The following is a 19,621-nucleotide window of genomic DNA, read 5'->3' as shown; positions in this document are numbered from 1 at the left end:
CAAAAATTCAAAATAACATTGTAAAATACAAACACTGGTCTATGTATAATTAATGTCACAATACGTTATATGTGGATCAGCCGCCCAAATCACCCACCCACAACACTGGACAAAATATTAAAGTCTTTGTTGTTGAGAACTAGAGTCAATTTACGACTCAACTGTTCTAACAGAAGAACCAATGTCAATTACACGGATCGATCATACAACAAGTCAAAGTCAAATGGTTCAAGCTAACTTTATTATTATTTTCACGTATACAAATATAATCTACCAATGCTATCGCTAAATATCTTAAGTCATTGAACATGCTCACAAAACAAACTAATCACTCGTAATTTGAAACCAAAAAAACAATTCAATGATTCAAATACAAAGTTAGTTTATCAATTATATTATGTAACAATCAATGATGTTTTTAGTTGACATAAATTATGTGCACATTGAGACCTTGAGCACTTACACAAAAGCAAGTTAAAAAATCAAAACGACTTAAATACAAATTTTGTGTCGTTGATGGGATTTTTCCAATCTCATTCAATTGTTATATGTTCTACGACTTTATCCAAAGCATGTGTTTTAAGAAATTGGTAATTTTGTTATTATTAAATTAATAAATAAAATGTACATTCCTAAAAATGTCAAAGTAAATGGGCAAAATGAACAGATTTTTAATAAATGACATGCTTTTCGCTAATCTTAGGATTATACAAGAAGAGGTGAAGAAAAAAGGTTAGGAAGATAGAAAGAGCTATGGCAATGAGACTAGACAACATACCATATGCGTGGACATGTTTGGGAGATCAAGACGTCCAATGGTTAACTACCTTGTTCAATGTTATTTTTGAAACTGGAAAGATGCTAGATCAATGGACGATTAGGGTTATCGTGCCATTCATTAAGAACAAAGGAGACACACACAATGTTGCAACAAGCCGAGAACTGCATGGAGATTAAGTTTTTGAGCCGTATTGTAAAGTTATGGGAAGAGTATTTGACACTAAGGTTAGACGGGAAACATTGGTGACATGAACTAATTCCGGTAGAGAGGTCTCCAGGAGATATAAATAGATAATTAAAGATACGTATGATAGGACTGAAGCTAACGTTCGTGTGGTGCCTATGGGAGATATTGAGTTCTTCCTCGTGGAGGTAGGCCTACACTAAGGGTCTGCATTCAACATGTTTCTTTTCACGACTGTTTTAAACGAGTTGCCAAAGTCGATTTAGGAGGCAGTCCAATGATGCATGATTTTCGCTGACGGTATTGTGATTGTTGCTGAGAGTAAACAAGGCTTGAATATTAAGCTAGAAGAGTGGTGAAAAGCACTAGTGAGCAAGGTCTAAAAATTAGTTGCTTTTAAGATTTAATACCTCCATTGTGACTTCAATGTGGCAAACATGCGGATATGGTTGTTGAAAAATTAATTCGATGTTTTGGAAATAGTATTATAAGGTTAAAAAACCACATCTGAGTCGGTTAGAGGTAGATTTTATTTGATTATACCTTTTAATAGCTTATGAAACATCTTAATGGTTAAGTTTCATATAGATGCTGAATGATTTAGAGACTGCATCTTAACTAGTCAAACATCTTATTGATTCAACACTAGATTGCAAAAAAGCCTCTATGACATTCAAATAATACTATATATTTTTTGCCAACAACATAATAAGCCTAAAGGAAAGAGATGGCTGCGAGATTTTTAAGGACTTTTAGACCTTGTTTAATAGTTAAATCCTTGAACCGAAAGAGTTTTATCTCACAACATTGTTGTGTCTTTGTCCGGGTGTCCACCAACATTGGCCTAAGTTGAGTGTTTTCTTCGAATTAAAATGCGAGTTTATCTTGATGTGATGAATTTAGCCAATATCATATTTGAAAGATTTGTTGGCCATTAAAACGAAATTAAGAATAAAATAAAAATAAAAATAAAAATAAAAAAATAATATTTTATTTTACATTAAATTTTTGTTTGGCATTAGTTAAAAGAATGAGTTATTAATTATTAATAATATTATTATTCCATCTTCGCCTACCCATCCATTTTCTTCACAGACACTGGTTTTCATTTTCATCTCCATCCTTTTCAATTTCGCCCAAATTTCAGAACCAATTCAATTCAATTCTTCATCATCCACCATACCAAAATCAAATCAATTCAAAACCCAGATCCAATCTCCATCCAATCACCAAACCCATCTCTCAATTTCCCCAAATCCCCAATTTCTAGGGTTTTTCAAATCCCCCAAATCCTCAAATCTCCAATTCACCCTCCGATTCGATCCAATTCATCAAATTCAACCAATTCCCCATCTGGGTTTTCAGTATTATCCAATCTTGTCGCCTAATTTGAAGGAGTTTGTGTTGGGTAATTAATTAGGGTTTTGACGGAGAAGATGTTGGGCGCTGGGTTGCAGTTTGGACGGAGTCGTGGTGGAGAGGATAGGTTTTATAATCCGGCGAAGGCGAGAAGGAACCGGCAGAACCAGGAGAATCTCCGGCGGCCGGAAAGTGACGTCAGTACGGCGGTGAAGACGGTGCCGGCGGTGTGTAATCTGGAAAGGTTTCTGGAATCGGTCACGCCTTCGGTTGCGGCTCAGTATCCTTCAAAGGTCTATTGTTTTTTGTTAATAATGATAATAATAATAATAATAATAATAATAATAATAATATTGTTTTGGTTGACTTTTGGAAAGTCAAGTTAGTGGTTTATCAGATTAATGATTAATCACCGACCGGTATGCGTTATAACTTATAAGTAAATCATGCTTGCAAGCTAAGAAATTCAGGATTTGAGTGTGTAATTAGTAATCTAGAATTCTATATTTAAGAGTGTTGTAGAAGTAGAACTCGCTAGGAGCTAGTCGGCCGGTTAGGGGGTGAGGACTATTGGACTAGCAATTAATCAGATTGTAATTTACACACACACACACATTTTTATTTGTAGTTTTCAGTTTTATATGTATATAACTATATACACTTTTTTATATGCAGTTTTCACTTTTGTATCTATATACATACACTCTTTTTTATCTGTAGTTTTCAGATTAATATACATACACATACATTTTTATATGTAATTTTCAGTTTTTATACACACACACACATTTTTATATGTAATTTTCAGTTTTATACATATTTACACAATTTTATATGTAGTTTTCAGTTTTATATTATTTATATATACACATGTTTTTATATGTAGTTTTCAGTTGTATATTATATATATACATGTTTTTAAATGTAGTTTTCAGTTTTATAAAAAAACACACACGCACACACACATGCAGTTTTCAGTTGTATATTATGTATACATGTTTTTAAATGTAGTGTTCAGTTTAATAAACACACACACACACATTTGTATGTGCAATTTTCAGTTTTATAGATATACACACACACATATTTATATGTAATTTTCGGTTTTATACATGTGTAAGTTTTTAATATTTGTAGTTTTCAGTTTTATATATATTCACACACACATTTTTTTATGCAATTTTCAGTTTTATACATACACACACACAAACATTTTTATATGGAATTTTTGGTTTTATACATATATGCACACATTTTTATATGTAGTTTGCAGTTTTTTATATACACACACATATTTATATGTAGTTTACAAAGGTTGGCCGAAATTAACAGAGTTTGTTCGGAAGTTGGCCGGCGATTTGGTCCGACTAGACTCGACGAGGGGCGATTTGGTCAATTAGCGACTAAGTTGCCCGATTAGCTAAAAATCAGTCAGTCACCGGTCGACTAGCGATTAATCACCAAAAAAGTCTCGATTTTGTGACATTGTTATTTAACACTTACTCTGTACTTCGTGTCAAAATTAGGGTTTTTGAAATCGATAGGTAGAATTGCTAATGGTGATTTGGTTGAATTGTGTCGTTGCAGAGAGCTATGGGAGGATGGAGAAGTTGTGATGAATATCAACCTTACTTTGTGCTTGGTGATTTGTGGGAGGCGTTTAAAGAGTGGAGCGCGTATGGTGCGGGTGTTCCTTTAATATTGAATGATAGTGATAGCGTGGTTCAGTATTATGTGCCTTATTTGTCTGGAATTCAGTTGTACATGGACCCCTTGAAAGCTTCAGCAAAATCAAGGTATATACATTTTTGATCTTTCGTGTCTGATCATTGTTTTTTCTTTACAGTTACGTTGCCGGTTTCTGGTTTTGTTTAAGTATCTAATAGCTTAATGGACATTATTGGTTATACTTGTCTAGGAGTCTGAAAATGATCTTTTAAGTGACTCAATTATTTCAAGTTTAACGTACTCATTTTTTGTTTTTGTTTAAAGATAATGATTTGTTAAGTTGTTTAGTTTCATCATTTATGAATGTTTTTTTTTTTTGCGGAAAACGTAATTTACATGCAACGTAATTTCTTGACTAAGTGCTTGTAATGTTTTTTATTTTTATTTTATTTTTTTAATTTTTGTAAACATACACTAGTCTGATCTATGATTGAGTATTTGTTAGAGCCAAAAATGTTTTATTAACATGGCGAAGTTTTGTTTTTAATTTTTTATGTAAGCGTTTCAAGTATGAAATTCTATATTATCGCTTCGTTGCGTTTTTCTTTTCTATTAGACATTATTTTTGTTTTTTGTTGTTGTGATAGGCAACACACCGAGGACAGTGATGTTGACTCGTTTAGGGACTCGAGTAGTGATGTGAGCAGTGATTTTGACATCCCGAAGAGCGAAATTACTCAGCGGTTAGATCAGCTGTCGTTAAATTACCAAAATGCTTTTCAAGAAGGCTTCTCTAGTGATGAGGGTGAATCTGCAAGGCCTCAAAGTTGTCTTACGTTTGAGTATTTGGAGCGCAATCAACCTTGGGGTCGAGAACCTTTAACTGATAAGGTTCGTTTTTTTGTTTTCACAAAAAAAGTTTAAAGGTATCACATTAATTCAACATTTTTATTTGGTGCGTAGATACTTGATCTTGCTCGTTGCTTCCCGGAATTGAAAAGCGTGAAAAGTTGCGACTTGCTAGCTTCTAGTTGGTTATCTGTGGCATGGTACAATCTTTGTGACATTCGTGTTATTATTTGTTACTTTTTTTTTATTATTATATTCGTCACGCATGGACAAACTTTTAATCTGATGGGCTATATTATGGCTGATAATTTAACAGGTACCCGATATATAGGATTCCAATGGGACCCACATTGAAAGATCTTGATGCGTGTTTTTTGACCTTTCATTCTCTTCATACACCAATCACAGGTTTGCATTTTTCTATATAAATTTTGTTTAGTATTTTGAATTACAAATCATTTTTATGTTTTGATTTATTGAATAATCAGAATTTGCCAAACGATCAAAACACGAACAAACACGTGCGTATGTTCATTCGTTTAACTTTAAATGAACACCGGATCAAACACGAAGAACTATACGAACATAGTTTTCGTGCTCGTGTTTGTTTGTTTGTCTTACGAAAGTTAGTAAAACTAGATTAAATTGTAATGGACTTAAATGATTTTTATGAATATATAACCAAGCAGACTTTAACAAACATAAACTAACATAAACAAACGAACATAAACGAGCGCTCACGAACATAATGAACGAAAGTTTCATGAACTGACCGCTTAGGTCGTTTACATGTCTGTCTGATTGTTACATGTTCATATCAGAATTTGATTTTTTTTTCTTTTTTTTTTTTGCAGTGAATCAAGGTGAGCATGCTCCAGCTGTCACGCACCCGGTCCTGATAATCTCGTTACCGGTGTTTGGTCTCGCTTCATATAAGTTGAAAGCACCACTGTGGATCAACAATGAAGGCCCGTTGCTGACTGAATTGTTGCAGGCAGCCGACAATTGGTTGGCTAGTCTTCAGGTTAATCACCCCGATTTTCTTTTCTTTTCTCGTAGATGATGACGATGACGACGACGAAGAAGAATATGATGTTTGAAAAAATAAAAAAAATAAAAAGAATGAAAAAAAGAACACTAATGCTATAAGAAAAGATGAATGAAAAAGAGAAGGTTGAGAAAAATGATGGGAAATAAATGTGGATTATATAAAAATATATAGAGAAGTGAGACAGGTTTATTTATAAAAAGGAGAAGTAAGAATCTATGTTGGATGTTGTGTTTTTAACATTTTTTTTATTAAGTTATTATAAGATATGGATATGAGTGATGTAAGCAGCAGGCTGTATTTTTTCTGTGTCCTGGTGATGTGTTTGTAACTTTATGGATTAGTGTATTATTATGAGTATCAGTCTTAACTTTATGATTACTTGTACTGTTGGATGTGTTTTGTGCTTTTAGTTTGATTTCTGTTTTGATTGATATGTTCATTTTGTGATTTACTAGAAATAGTAAAGTACCCGTGTCTCATACCTGGCCTAATACATAACGTGTATTTGTCGGGTAATGAGTATACGTGTTGATTTATTTAAAATTACTTGTCGAGACATCCAAATATGTTTACAAATTACAACTAGTTAAATTTTTAGATAGATTTTATTATCTGAAAAAATGGAAGTAAAAAAATAAATAAATAAATAGTGAATTCGAAGATTGTTTTATTAACCTTAAGACAAAAAGAAAATATTTACATGTATGGCTTTGTTAAAAGGGTATATGCATGCATGTATCGGGTAATTGAGCTCGGCAGTGCCATACATGTCCCGTACCTGTTTTTTGTTAATAATGTCATGCTCGGTCTATATTCACTTACATGTCTCTAATGTTTAGGGTTTCGTGTTTGCTTGTTATGTTCGAGTTGGTTTGTCATCTCTGTTTTTAGACTCGAGGTTAAGAAAATGACTACAAATATGTGACTTTATTCAATTGTAAAAGCGAAAATATTTGAGTTTAAATGGTAAAAGTAGAATGAAGCATTCGCGCATGCCGTAATCATACATGAAAAATCATTTTGAGAGAAACCATAAAATGTAAAACTGATGTTAATGACATTTTAACAATCAATGAAACTATGAATTTTCTTTCAAATGACGACTTATGCATTCTTTAACTAATATTACTTTCACGAGACTTAAAAATTCACCATTTTAAAAGACAAAACATAATGTTTTGTTAAAACGGTATCATATTCACAAAGCCATACCGTCAAAAACTAGTTAACCAACCAAACAATTACTAAATACAATGGAACACGAATTACAAACCAACATATCATTTTTGCACCATATTTCCACTCAACCCTAATTTTCTTTGATCTTGAGACCATCACAAGAAAGATAAAACCTTTAACTTCCGCCCCTACTCTGCTTGCATTCGTGTGTACCCTATTGAGGGTCTTGTTATTTCTTGCTCTCCAAATGTTTCAAATTGTGACCAAGAAGATTGCTTGAATTAGCTTCCGTTGTAATGGACCACGTGCCAAGTAGACATCAAAAATCGAGTGTTCGTAGAAGTTAATAGGTGTTCAACGATCTCTTGATGATCCAAACAAAAAGATGATAAGCCAACTTGGATATTCCTCCTAATAAAAAAGTGTGACAAGTAGCAATTCTCTCCAACAACAAAACAAAATCAAATACCTTGATACCGCTAAAAAGAACTTAAGTATCAAACTTATATCAGATAATAATCTTGCTTATTTAGATGACCTTTTTATTATTCCATTTCTCGTGTCACGAAACGTGTATGTAATAATCCACACAATTTTTTTAAATGACAAACAAATCCTCCAAATTCACTACTCGTTAAATTCACCCTATTAGGATACATTCACCTTTCGATCCGAGAAAAACATTCACCTAAGCCAACGCTCGTGAACACCCGCCCGAAGACATGACAGTGTGGTGAAATAAAACTCGTTCAGTTTTAGAATTTAACTAGTGAATGTCACATGCTCGCCTAGTCTCCCATCATATACCTCTAAAACTAAATACTAGGACATAGGGATGAGCAAATTTGGTGTTGCTACCTACTGGTACCGATTTGGTACCATCAGTACCAAATCAGTGCCAAAGTTTTGAGTTTTCGGGACCGATACGGTACGGTACCGATATTTCCCTAAATTTACCTTAAATACCGGTACCGAACCGAACATTTCGGTACCAATACCCAAAATTTGTGATTTCGATACCGGTACCGAGCTCATCCTTACCGGGACATGAATCAAACCTGAGTCACAACACCGATCTCTCCCTTGCCACTTCACCACCAACCATGGACATAATCCACACGAACACAACACACTAAGAGCATTCTCATCCTATCCTGTATCTACAAATCCAAAACTACACTAAAAATCACTACATTTTTTTTTGAACGGGAAATTAGGATCACTCACGGATTGAACGGCAAATTAGGATCACTCACGGACCACTGGAGTACACCAGCAGAACCACGCGATCATATCCATCTTCACTAGGCAATAATGTCTAACCACCAATTCAGGAGGAAACCCAATAAATCTTGGGAAAACCCCCTTGTGGGATTCGTACCCAACCCTATGTCTTATCCCACCACCAAGATGCCACTAGGCTATAAAGCCATGGACTTCTTTTTTTATTAAAAAATATTTTATAATACTTTTAATATTACAATTTTATTTTCCTTCACTCAGAACCATTTCAAATTATATTTAAAAATTATAGAAAATTAACGATAACTTATCAAATATACAGAAAAAACACCGTTAACTCACCCGAAATCACTCTTGCATTATAAAAACTCCATGTGAATGCTCTTCTAAATAACACAGCTTCTAACATAAGAAACAAAAAAGAAAAAAGTTACAACAAAAAGTAAAAGTAAATTCAACACAATAATAAATATCTTAATAATAAAAGCCATTAAAACCAACCTCTATACACTCTGTACTACACACACGCACACACACACACACACACACACACACACACACACACTCACCTTCATCATCAATGGCGGTCTCAGTCTACGCTCTCGTCGCCATCACCTCTCTCCACCTCATGGCCTTCGTTCTCGCCATCGGTGCCGAACGACGTCGTAGCACGGTATTATTATTATTAATTTATTTTTTTATTATTATTATTATTAGTCTATTCAATTCAGTTAACTTATTATACACTAATGTTTATTATTATTATTATTATTATTATTACTAGTAGTAGTCTATTCAATTCAGTTAACTTATTATATACTAAGTTTTAATAATAATTAGGCGAAAGTGACACCGGATCAGTATGACGATTACAACTACTGCGTCTACGCATCCGATGCATCTACAGTGTACGGTTTAACGGCGTTTGGATTATTGTTGATTAGTCAAACGGTAGTTAACGGCGTTACCAAGTGTTTGTGTTTCGGTAAAGGCCTTGTGCGGGGGTTTTCGAGGACCATGGCGGTTTTCTTCTTCGTTTTGTCATGGTGAGTCTGTTATTTAACTAATTTGTTGTTAAGTAAATAATTAGTTAGTTAGTTGTTATAATTATGTGGTGAAGATTGGAATTGAGGTCGAACCGAGCTACTTGCGAGCTACTTGAGCTTATATAGATAAAAAGCTTGAAACGAGACGAGTTTTTTTTAGCTCGAGCATCAAATAAAGCTCGTTTAGCTATCGAGTGCTCGAGCTTGGTATGGGAAGCTCACGAGTGTTTTGTGTTTTTAAGTTGTTACCTCTTTTGGACTTCTATGTGTTAATTTTACACTGCACAATCGAGCTCGAGTTAAGCTTTGGCTCGATTAAGGTTTTTCTCAAAAAATATAAAAATAATTAATAATGTATGTGTATTAATTAATAATTTATTAATTAATTAACTGAAATTGAACGAACCATTCCTTTCGTTGTTAATTAGTCGGTGAATTGTTATTGTGCAATTGAACGAGCTGAGGTGCTTGCGAGCTACTCGAGCTTGGATTGATGAAAAGCTCGAAACAAGACAAATATTTTTAGCTCGAGCCTGAAATAAATATCGTTTAGTTAGCTAGCCTGAGCTCCTGCTTTGTATTTGAAGCTTGTTTAGGCTCGTCGAGTTTTTACGAGCCTTGTGTGTTTTTTAAGTTTTTACATCTATGTATTAATTTTACACTGCGCAGTCGAGCTCGAGCTGAGATTTGGATCGTTTAAGGTATTACATGAACTCAAGCCGAGCTTAGGGCCTTAGGCTCGTTTAAGGTTTTTCTCAAAATATAAAAAAAAATACTAAAAAATGTATATGAATTAATAATTAATTAATTAATTAATTAACAGAATTAACCAAAATTGAGCCAATGAGCCAAACGAGGACTATGGTGGTTTTCTTCTTCGTTTTATCATGGTGTTTGTTTAACTAATTAAATAATTAGTTGGTGATGTTTTAATTATGTAGTGAAAGTTGGAATTGAGGTGTCAATCGTGCGTAGGTATATGAATTTAGCTGCTGTTGTTAGAGTTAGGTTGCAAATGAGCCGAGCTGGCTTATGAGCTACTCGAGCTCGGGTTGATAAAAAGCTCGAAACGAGACGAGCTTTTTTGAGCTTGTGCCTTGTATGAGAAGCTTGTTTAGGCTTGTCGTGGCTTGTGTGTTTTTAAGTTTTCTCTCTTTTGAACTTCTATGAGTTAATATTACATGGCTGAGCTTTGGCTTGTTTAAGGTACTACACGAGATCGAGCCGAGCTTTGGGTTGTTTGAGGTTTTTCCCAAAATATATAAAAACAATTAAAAATGTATTTAAATTAATTAAATAATTAACCTAAACCAAATCGAACCGAACAAAACAATACATCTTTTCATATATTTCGAACTTTTATACCTCCATTTTTACATATTTGTAGTGGAAATTGGTATTGAGGCCTTAACTAGCCATAGGTAATTAGGTATATAAATTTAGCTGCTATTGTTAGTGTTAGGGCAATTTGTTAGCTCGTTAACTGCTTGTTTGATTATACAATTCATGTCTGCTAGTGTAATTAGGGCGCAGGGGCGTCTCCGAGAATTTAAATACCTCGGCCGAGCCAAAATAAAAGGCCCGTAGGCCTTAACGAAAATTTTTTATTCGCTAGCGTACATAGATAAAACTTTTATCGACCGATTTATTATAAGCAGTAACCATTCTGAGCATGTAATTATCTCATAAACCATTGCAAATAACCTTATTTTTAATACAAAAAACGTATATATGTAATATGTATAAAAAAAGTTCGTGCCCCCGAAACTTAAGTGCCCCGACCGATGGTGCGGCTCGCACACCCTCCGAGCCTCCCATGTTAGGGTGTGATTATACTATTATAGGGCTGTGAACGAACCGAACTGAACAAGGCTTTGTTCATTTTTGTCCGTTAAACTTTTATCAGACAAGTGAATGATTCATGAATAGCTAACCAAATGAAGTTTGTTGTTTGTGTTCATTCATTAAGGAAATGAACACAAATGAACTTGTTCTTGAACGGTTCACTAGCACAAAAATGGCCTCTGTAACTTTGTTCGTGTAACTTTGTTCGTGTTCGTTCATTTAGTTAATCGAACGGAAATCATTGTTTATGTTCATTCATTTATTAAACCAACTAACAAAAACTAACTTCTCGCCAAACAGTTCATGAACAGTTTGCCGAACCGTTTACAGCCCTAGGCGTGAATTTGTGATAATCCTAGTTGGTACTAATTGATTGATGATTATCCAATCCAAATTTAGCCTGATATGCTACTTGAAAGTAAAGATATAATGTGATGGATGTTTGTTCAGTGTGATTTGAATGTGTCATATCCGGATTAACATATTCTTGGCTTACTGTATATGTGACGAATATAATGTTTAATCTAATTCTGTTTCTTTAAAACTGATACAAACCAAACAGTAATTGTACTCAAGGAGTTCCTTTACAACGGGGATATGTGATGCAAAAGACTCTTAAACCTCCCAATTAGAGTTGATTGAAAGTTCAACAGTTACAGTTCTAAAAGAATATAGCTTTATAAAAAGTGCGCATGTTTGTAAGGTTCTCTTTTTGGGGCGGCAAGAGAATGTTAGAAAATGGTAGAGAGAACCGGGGAGACTTAGGGTCAATTCATATTTCATGAGTTTGTTCATAAAGGGCTAACAAATAAAAGGGAAATAAATTTAAAGTGGACCAATCACACTACTTAGAAGTAGCTAATAGAATAAAGAAATAAGGAAGATGCGATAACCTAGTAACCCATGATGCATCGAGTGCATGTTTTCAAGCCAACATGGTGATAAGGCGGTGTGGTCACATATCATTCACCGTGTCGCCTTGATACCATGTTGGCATGCACATCATGCGCTCTGTGCAACATGTGTTGGTACGTTATTGGGTCTTTCTTATTTTCTTTGTTCTGTTAGTTATTCTATGTAATGTGTTGTTGGTCTATTTTACTTTTATTTTTCTTTTGTTTGTAAACCTCTTGAGTTTTAAGTATTTAAGTATATGAGTAGGGTCTAGGGCTGGCAATTTCTGACACGGACTTGTTAACACGACACATAGTTGAATAGGTTTTGGGTTTGAGCTTGACAAGTTTCGTGTCGTAAACATGTTGACATGTTTAAGACACGATTATAATAATGTCTAAACAGGTCTTAACCTGTTTAGACCCAATTAGACCTATTCGTATTTTCCGTTTTTTTAATATATACATATTTTATGATTTGTTAATTAAGACTTTTATGAAATTTTGTTTTAATAAAAATTTTTGAGGATTGTTCTTGAAGAATATTATTATTATTATTATTATTATTATTATAATGGATCTTAATTTTTGGTGATCCTTATTTTATCTTGTTATTAGTTAATTGTTTTAAGTGTTCCGAACAGTCACTAAATAGGTGATATTAATTATATTAAATAGGTCGTTGACACATTTATAAACAGGTTCGTGTTTATGTTTGTAGAAAATGACACAATTAGTTTATCGTGTCATGTTGTGCCTGACGTGTTTAACATGTTTGGACCTGTTTTGCCAGCTAATATGACCCACGTGTATTGCCACATTTAATTGGTGATCTGTTTCTTTTTTACATGTGAACAACAGGGTCTCGTTTATCGGAGCAGAAGCATGTTTGCTTGCAGGATCTGCAAAAAACGCTTACCACACTAAATATCAAGTCATCTACGGTGGCGGTGATCTGTCGTGTGAGACCCTACGCAAAGGTGTGTTTGCTGGCGGGGCCGCCTTGACATTCATCTCAATGGTGGCGTCTATATTTTACTATTTGCTCCATTTGAAGGCGGATACGGGTGGATGGGAGAAACATCAAAGTGAAGGATTGGGTATGGCGTCTTTAGAGAATCAGGATCATGGATCTGTCGGTCAGTTTGAAAAGCTTTGAGTAAGTTACGGCGGGTATAATTACTTTAACACCCCTATAATATATGTTAGTTAAAGAGAATCATGATATTAAGATATGTCTATGGTTTATTTAGTTAAAATGCAGGTAATATGTATTACTGTAATATTTTATCTTTGTTATATGTAAAGATTTTCAGACCCTGATTTCACAAGCTTTTCAAGGTTTTAACTTTAAACATGAAACACGGGTCGTGTTTCGCTTGAACACTAACTTTGATAGGATCGGAAACTCGATGAGTCAACTAGTTAGACCGGACTAAATGAGCTGGTTCACGTCATTTACAAACACGAGTTGAACTTGTTAAGTGATTGTGTAAAATGTACAATACAAAAAATTGGTTGAGTGGGTTGAAAGTTCGGGTGTTTACGGCCCTTTGGCTGAATCTTTAACAACGGTCCTGGATACCGTAAACCAAACTGGTCGATTTAACGGTTTAGTTTTTGACAGTTTGAGGAGTTAAATCCGTTTTCTTGTTAATTTAAAATAGCTTGTTTGGATTAAATATTCATTTTAAAAACTAATTATGTTTATTTATAGTATATGTACATAACTGTATATTCCAAAAGTGAAATAAATATAAATAATAAAGGTTAAACTCTTGGTCCTAAGTAGAGTTGTCAATTTGATACTTGCTTAAAACATGATAAGACCTGTTAATAAAAAAATACAGTATGTGATTTTTTTTATAAATAATTGAAATTAGTATACTAGACTCAATCATTTTCCCTTATTGGTACATGAAACTTAAAACTTTCTTATAGCTATTACATATAAAGTAGTTAGGTGAGTCGTATTCATGTTAAATAATTGTGTTAAGCGCATCATTTCTAACCCGATAAACATGTTAAGAAACAAATTGACATCCCTAGTTCCAAGTTTTAAATCGTCATTATGGTCATTAAACCGCTAATAACAACCGATTTCAGAGCACAACTTGTGACAAGTTGCATACAATGTATTAAAAGCGTATAAAACCTATAAAAAGAGATTAATGCAATGATAATACAGATTTTATAATAATCACTATTATCATTTTAGCTGTTTATTAAAAAAATTAAAAAATCATTAAAAAAAAGTAAATGGTATAAACCAAAAGCCATTCCAAAGTTATCCTTTTCTTCTGTTTGCAAACCTTTCCTGCACACAAAGCTTCAAACTTTTTGTGACCATAAATTCATCACTGAATATAGTTTTTGGTGCACTTGGTTATCAATGGCTATATCTTCTACCGATTCAGATCATGACAACAAAAGCTATCAAAATATGGCAAACATCAAAAGATATTTCCATTCATTCATCAGAAAAGGCCAGGGTATTTCCTAAACCATATGTATTTCTAACTATTTGTTATGGGTTATTGGTTCGTCAGTAATTCAAATTAGTCCTTAGAAAAATAAAGTAAGTATTGTTGCTTTTTGTTTATCTAGTAAGTTATGATTATAATACGTTGTATTATATTATTCGTTATTGCTTTACAAATTAAATAAGACAAAGAAACAATCAAATTCAACAAAATGCACCTATGTGACACTTTCAACTTTTTTTTTTAAATACATTTTATTTAACGTACATTTTTTTTGTTTAATACCTTTAAATAGATAATAACGTTTTACATTTTTGGGCACATCGTGATTTGTTTATTTTTATTTAAATTTCTATATAAATTTTGAGTCATGTCTAGTGTATAGAATTTATATAGGATATATATTAATTTTAGATAAAACTTATATCCCTAGATGAAACAAAATAGTGTGTAGTATCTAATATCTATAAAATGTTATCCATTAAAAGCTTTACAAACAAAGTGTCTAGGAATGATACATTTAGTAACACTCCCCCCCTCCCCCCCGGTTCGGTATTTTGGGGGCGTTTTGGCTTTAAAAAGTCTCCCAACGTTATGTATAAAACGTTAGTTGAAAGAATGGGAAAAAACCATTGGGATCCAATGAGATGAGAGGCGAAGGCGTTTCCCGGTTTATAACTACGGTTGATCTTACAAAAATGTATATTGTAATACCTATTTTCACAATAATGATTTATGTAAAATTAGGAAGACTCTACCTTGTTAAATATGGACCAACTTTTTTAATAAATTAAAGTTTTGATGATCCATGAATATTATAATAAATTAGTAACCTTTTACTTTTATAAGGATGCCATGAAAATCACTACTTTTTGTTGGGAAATACTTTCTTATCAAAACTATTTGTTTATTATTTATATTCTGATATTTCTTGGCGCAAAATGTAAGTTTTTTTAAAAAGTATAGGGACTATAATTGCTTCTACAAAGTCTCCAAAACTACACTTAACTTACATTACATTAATACCATTTACTACCCCTCAAGTTTTGTTTTTTTGAATTTAAAGCACAAAATATTTTTGACACCATTAACAAAAAGTTTGATGTACACTTGCAGTATCAGACGTGCTTTTATGGAGGAACACAAGATTATCAGCTTCAATATTGTTAGGGGTTACCGCGGTTTGGTCTCTTTTCGAGCTATACGAGTATAACTTTGTTTCGCTTATTTGTCACATCACGATGGCCGCCATGTTGATCATATATGTTACATACACCATGGCAAAATATACTCAATGGTAACACCATGATCACCATCAATTTATCTTAACTTCAAAGAATAAAAGTTATGAAAATCATTTAAAGTTATATTGGTTAAATTTTCATCTAGGGATCTTCCTGATTTTGAAGAGATCACAATACCCGAATCGATATTTAAATGGTTGTACAGAAAAACGAACATGTTGTTACTTAAGTTCTATTATACAGCAAGTGGAGAAGATCTCGTTCGGTTTCTCTCGGTATGTGTGATTTTTTTCTTAAACTAGAAATTTGGCACGAATGGGGTTTCTTTGCATTCCTTTGTTTAACTTTAAGAAAACAAACGAGCAAAGATGTTTAAATGAACAGATTTTCTTATTCATGCTCGTGAACTAAGAAAATGAACGTGTACATTTACATACGTTCATTAATAATGTGAAAGAAAAAAAATGCACATAAACGAACACACAATATCTAAAATTTTGAAAGTAAACAACAATATGTAAACAATCATAGACAAATGGGACATTTATTCGTGTTCATTCATTTAACAAATTGAACAAAAGATTTTGTTAATGTTTGCTCGTTTATTAAATAAATAAACGTTGTATCGAATACTTCAACTAGCTTACAAGCCTACCAAAAATGTCTTAATATTGAGTAAATATTGTTTTCTTTTGTGTAGACAATGGCGATACTATGGATGATATCGGTTATTGGAGGTCATTTTAGCTCTTTAAATCTCATATATCTTTGTAAGTTCCAAGATCCGAAGCACATTACGTAGGCACTTTAGATGGCATTCGCGTGACTGGTTAATTTTTGGGCTTGATCCTTTTTTGTAGGTTTTCTTTGTGTTGGAACCTTACCGGCCTTGTATGTAAGACACGAGAGCGAAGTTGATTATCTTGTACGCAGAGCAACCATAGACGCGAAAAGATTATTGGAGCAGTTTAACTCGAACATTCTTAGCAAGATCCCAAGAGGACAAGTAAAAGAACACAAGCGTACGTAAATAAAGCGCGAAAACAATACATGTTGTATGTTATATGAGACATATATCCATGCCATTTTATGTACAAATGTAGATATTAAACATGATTCGTATTTAAACATTCATATCGCGTTGTAAACAACCATACTTATACTAAGTTTAAGCTAAAGGAGTTAAAATACCAACAAATTACAGTCTTTGTTCCTCATACAAAACAATTAAACAATGATAACAATAATGTTCATTCTCGAAAACAAATCGTGTTTATAGCACTCGAAGAAATATGATCTTATTTAAGAAAGGGCGAGCATGCATCAATAGTACTTGCAACACACAAATGAAAAACACAACACACCAAAACATACAATGAGAGCCATCGACTCGTCGCCTCTTAATTATAGGTGATGCTTATTATTCAAAGTCTCGCAAAGTATATCACATTCGGTTTTGGGGCTCCAAACACTGAAGAAAGCTTGAACAGCACTAAGAAAAAGAGCCATCATACCTCCAAGAAGTGCCAAAAATGCCCATGGGCTCTTCACATATTCATGCTTAAGTTGGGACATAACTGTGTTCCTCTGACTCTCATAATGTCTTTGTATCTTGTACTTGGCCTCGAAATACGCTAAGTTATTTGGTACCAAATCAGTTCCTATTTTATTGAACAATTCCGCAACTTCTTTATCGCTCCCTAATGAGTTTTCAAGCACTCCAACTTTTCGAAGAGCCTTAACATCCTCAGGGTGATCAATCAGAGAATCAAGAAGACATACGTACGATGTAACCCACGTATCACTTGTGCACATTTCATAGGCTATCAAGTTTAACAACATAGGCTTGGTGGAATCATCCACGGTTATTGGAGGGAGTTCTACACTCGCTCTAAACCACCACCAACTATTAATAAACTTGACATGAGCCAAACAAGTAGTGTTACTTGGCTTGAAATGAATCCCTACATCCATAAGCTCGTTAACATTGCGAAAAGTGCACCTATAATTGTTTTCATTCGTCGGAACATTGATATTGTGAGTAAGAGTACGATGAAGAAGATGGATGAGATGAATCGGTTCATTGTCTCCGGCCAACTCCAATTTTTTCTCTCCGTGACAAATCTTGTCATTTTGGATACAAAACATTGATTTTAACCACTTTCTTTTTGTTTTTGTAGATGACAATATATTCTCATGCATGAACATATTAATCTTGTTTAACCAATCATATTGTACCAACTCCTTCATCCCTTCAAGTAAAGCTTTGAAAGGAACTTGATTCTCCAACAAGAACAAATCTTGATGAAGAAACACAACTTGGTGCCTGTTTAACCCTCCATAATCTTCGGGTTTCCCGCCAAAAATGTATCGTATGTAATACAATATAAAGCAAGAATCTTGCAACATCATCTTGGTGAACTCTTTGTTGGAATATTGTGTTGTTGAGGCTTTATCATAGAAGCTTCTTAACTCTTGCACCATTTTTGGATCACCGAGCTTCTTGTACAAACTTTTAAGAGCCTCCTTGTTTGAAAGTAGCTTCATTGTGAAAACCGGCTTGAGCTTCTCGACCAACTCGAGTTTCTCATTCCCAAAATGGTGTGGACCAATGGAAACAACCTTTGGAACATAGTATTTCTCATAGTCGCCTTTCTCTATTCCTGATACTCTATGGATTCGAGCGGCTGATGGTAGTGTAAGAGCGGCATTGCCATTCATAATCGAGTCGATGACCCATTGTTCGTCTTTGAGTTGATCTCCATTGGTGATGTTGGCTTGGGTTATGTCTTTGCTAGACATATTAAGATTTTGAGGTTTATTGTTGGTGGTTATGGGATCATAAGTATTGGTAAGAGGATGTATATATAGATGTGTTCTAGGTACTTTAATTAAGGTAGAATGTTGTAACTTAAAGCCTTGTCTATAAATGAAGTTTGGAATCATTGTACGACATAAGTTACAATCACTCAATTTGGAATATAATAAAGCATTGTATTCTTAACTTAATGTTTATATAAAGTACTCCCATGAATTTCACGTTACTTAAAAAAGTTGATAAACTTGAGACAAAGTTGTGTGACATGATAAAATATTGTCTGACCAATTGCATATTTATCTTTTTTAAAAGTTTTGAATAATCATTTAGGAGTTATCAAAGTTGAGTTCCAGAGAGAATTTGAACTTGAGTGCATTATAAATTAAATGTAGAGGCAGATCAAGGGATTAAAAGTTAAAACAACTAAATTTAGAGGTGCGTGCTAGCGAGCTATTCGAAATTGAATCAATAAAAAGCTCGAAACAAGCCAAGCTTAATCGAGTCCCAACCGATTTTGAGCCTCATATAAAGCCCGTTTAGCTGCCTAGCGAAACTCGAGCCTTGTATAGGAATCGTCAATCGTTTAGACTCGTTGAGCCTTAGCGAGAGTTGTGTATCAGTGTATGTTTAACTTTTAACTATAATTTTGAACTTCTGTTTATTAATTTCACAATGCACAAACGAGCTCAGGCCGAGCTTTGGCTCATTATTTAAGCCATCGTACACGAGCTCAAGCCAAGCTTTGGCTCGTTTATGGGTTTTCATAAAATATATAAAAATAAATGCAACTATATATAAATTAATTAATAAATAATAAACAGTCTGAACCCGACTTTAAAAAACAATTCATGGCCCAAACTCGAGTTTTAGAGAAAGAGATTGAAATGAGCTGAACTCTTGTAAATCAAAACAAGTTGTTTAGGACAAGTCGTTCCCTAAACAACTTGATCTTCTCTTATTTTTAGTAATTATGCATGCGA

General features: G+C 33.7%; 4 protein-coding genes across 4 annotated transcripts; 3 read left to right on the top strand and 1 right to left on the bottom strand.

The window, feature by feature from the left end:
* The first annotated feature begins 2,023 nt into the window (after nucleotides 1-2,023).
* LOC143609861 (uncharacterized) lies at nucleotides 2,024-6,264 on the top strand. The gene is made up of 6 exons (XM_077084500.1): nucleotides 2,024-2,616; nucleotides 3,911-4,119; nucleotides 4,639-4,882; nucleotides 4,955-5,040; nucleotides 5,157-5,248; nucleotides 5,695-6,264. The coding sequence occupies exons 1-6, from the start codon at nucleotides 2,401-2,403 to the stop codon at nucleotides 5,901-5,903; spliced, it is 1,056 nt and encodes a 351-aa protein (XP_076940615.1). The 5' UTR covers nucleotides 2,024-2,400; the 3' UTR covers nucleotides 5,904-6,264.
* Nucleotides 6,265-8,869: 2,605 nt separating this feature from the next.
* Nucleotides 8,870-13,427, top strand: LOC143609857 (uncharacterized). Its single transcript, XM_077084497.1, has 3 exons — nucleotides 8,870-8,985; nucleotides 9,153-9,358; nucleotides 12,958-13,427. Exons 1-3 carry the CDS (start codon nucleotides 8,893-8,895, stop codon nucleotides 13,253-13,255), a joined length of 597 nt encoding a protein of 198 aa, XP_076940612.1. The 5' UTR covers nucleotides 8,870-8,892; the 3' UTR covers nucleotides 13,256-13,427.
* A 1,061-nt stretch (nucleotides 13,428-14,488) lies between these two features.
* LOC143609862 (reticulon-like protein B9) lies at nucleotides 14,489-16,913 on the top strand. Its single transcript, XM_077084502.1, has 5 exons — nucleotides 14,489-14,588; nucleotides 15,696-15,876; nucleotides 15,969-16,098; nucleotides 16,524-16,593; nucleotides 16,684-16,913. The coding sequence occupies exons 1-5, from the start codon at nucleotides 14,489-14,491 to the stop codon at nucleotides 16,851-16,853; spliced, it is 651 nt and encodes a 216-aa protein (XP_076940617.1). The 3' UTR covers nucleotides 16,854-16,913.
* Nucleotides 16,914-17,119: 206 nt separating this feature from the next.
* LOC143609859 (UPF0481 protein At3g47200-like) lies at nucleotides 17,120-19,198 on the bottom strand. Its single transcript, XM_077084498.1, has one exon. It carries the CDS (start codon nucleotides 18,767-18,769, stop codon nucleotides 17,228-17,230), a length of 1,542 nt encoding a protein of 513 aa, XP_076940613.1. The 5' UTR covers nucleotides 18,770-19,198; the 3' UTR covers nucleotides 17,120-17,227.
* Nucleotides 19,199-19,621: the final 423 nt, after the last annotated feature.

Source organism: Bidens hawaiensis, unplaced genomic scaffold, assembly GCF_021521415.1.
Source record: "Bidens hawaiensis isolate Kalapana, Puna unplaced genomic scaffold, B.hawaiensis_p1.1 tig00017251_1, whole genome shotgun sequence".
In the NCBI taxonomy this organism is placed as follows: Eukaryota; Viridiplantae; Streptophyta; class Magnoliopsida; order Asterales; family Asteraceae; genus Bidens; species Bidens hawaiensis.
This window is presented reverse-complemented; position numbering and strand designations above follow the sequence as displayed.

Bases quoted from the DNA above. Each gene is read 5' to 3' on its own strand.
- LOC143609861 (XM_077084500.1), top strand. From the start codon at position 2,401: ATGTTGGGCGCTGGGTTGCAGTTTGGACGGAGTCGTGGTGGAGAGGAT. The intron at 2,617-3,910 runs GTCTATTGTTTT...GTGTCGTTGCAG, and splicing joins CGGCTCAGTATCCTTCAAAG to AGAGCTATGGGAGGATGGAG. The intron at 5,249-5,694 runs GTTTGCATTTTT...TTTTTTTTGCAG, and splicing joins TCTTCATACACCAATCACAG to TGAATCAAGGTGAGCATGCT.
- LOC143609857 (XM_077084497.1), top strand. From the start codon at position 8,893: ATGGCGGTCTCAGTCTACGCTCTCGTCGCCATCACCTCTCTCCACCTC. The intron at 8,986-9,152 runs GTATTATTATTA...AATAATAATTAG, and splicing joins CCGAACGACGTCGTAGCACG to GCGAAAGTGACACCGGATCA. The intron at 9,359-12,957 runs GTGAGTCTGTTA...TGTGAACAACAG, and splicing joins TTCTTCTTCGTTTTGTCATG to GGTCTCGTTTATCGGAGCAG.
- LOC143609862 (XM_077084502.1), top strand. From the start codon at position 14,489: ATGGCTATATCTTCTACCGATTCAGATCATGACAACAAAAGCTATCAA. The intron at 16,099-16,523 runs GTATGTGTGATT...TCTTTTGTGTAG, and splicing joins ATCTCGTTCGGTTTCTCTCG to ACAATGGCGATACTATGGAT. The intron at 16,594-16,683 runs GTAAGTTCCAAG...CCTTTTTTGTAG, and splicing joins TTTAAATCTCATATATCTTT to GTTTTCTTTGTGTTGGAACC.
- LOC143609859 (XM_077084498.1), bottom strand. From the start codon at position 18,769: ATGATTCCAAACTTCATTTATAGACAAGGCTTTAAGTTACAACATTCT.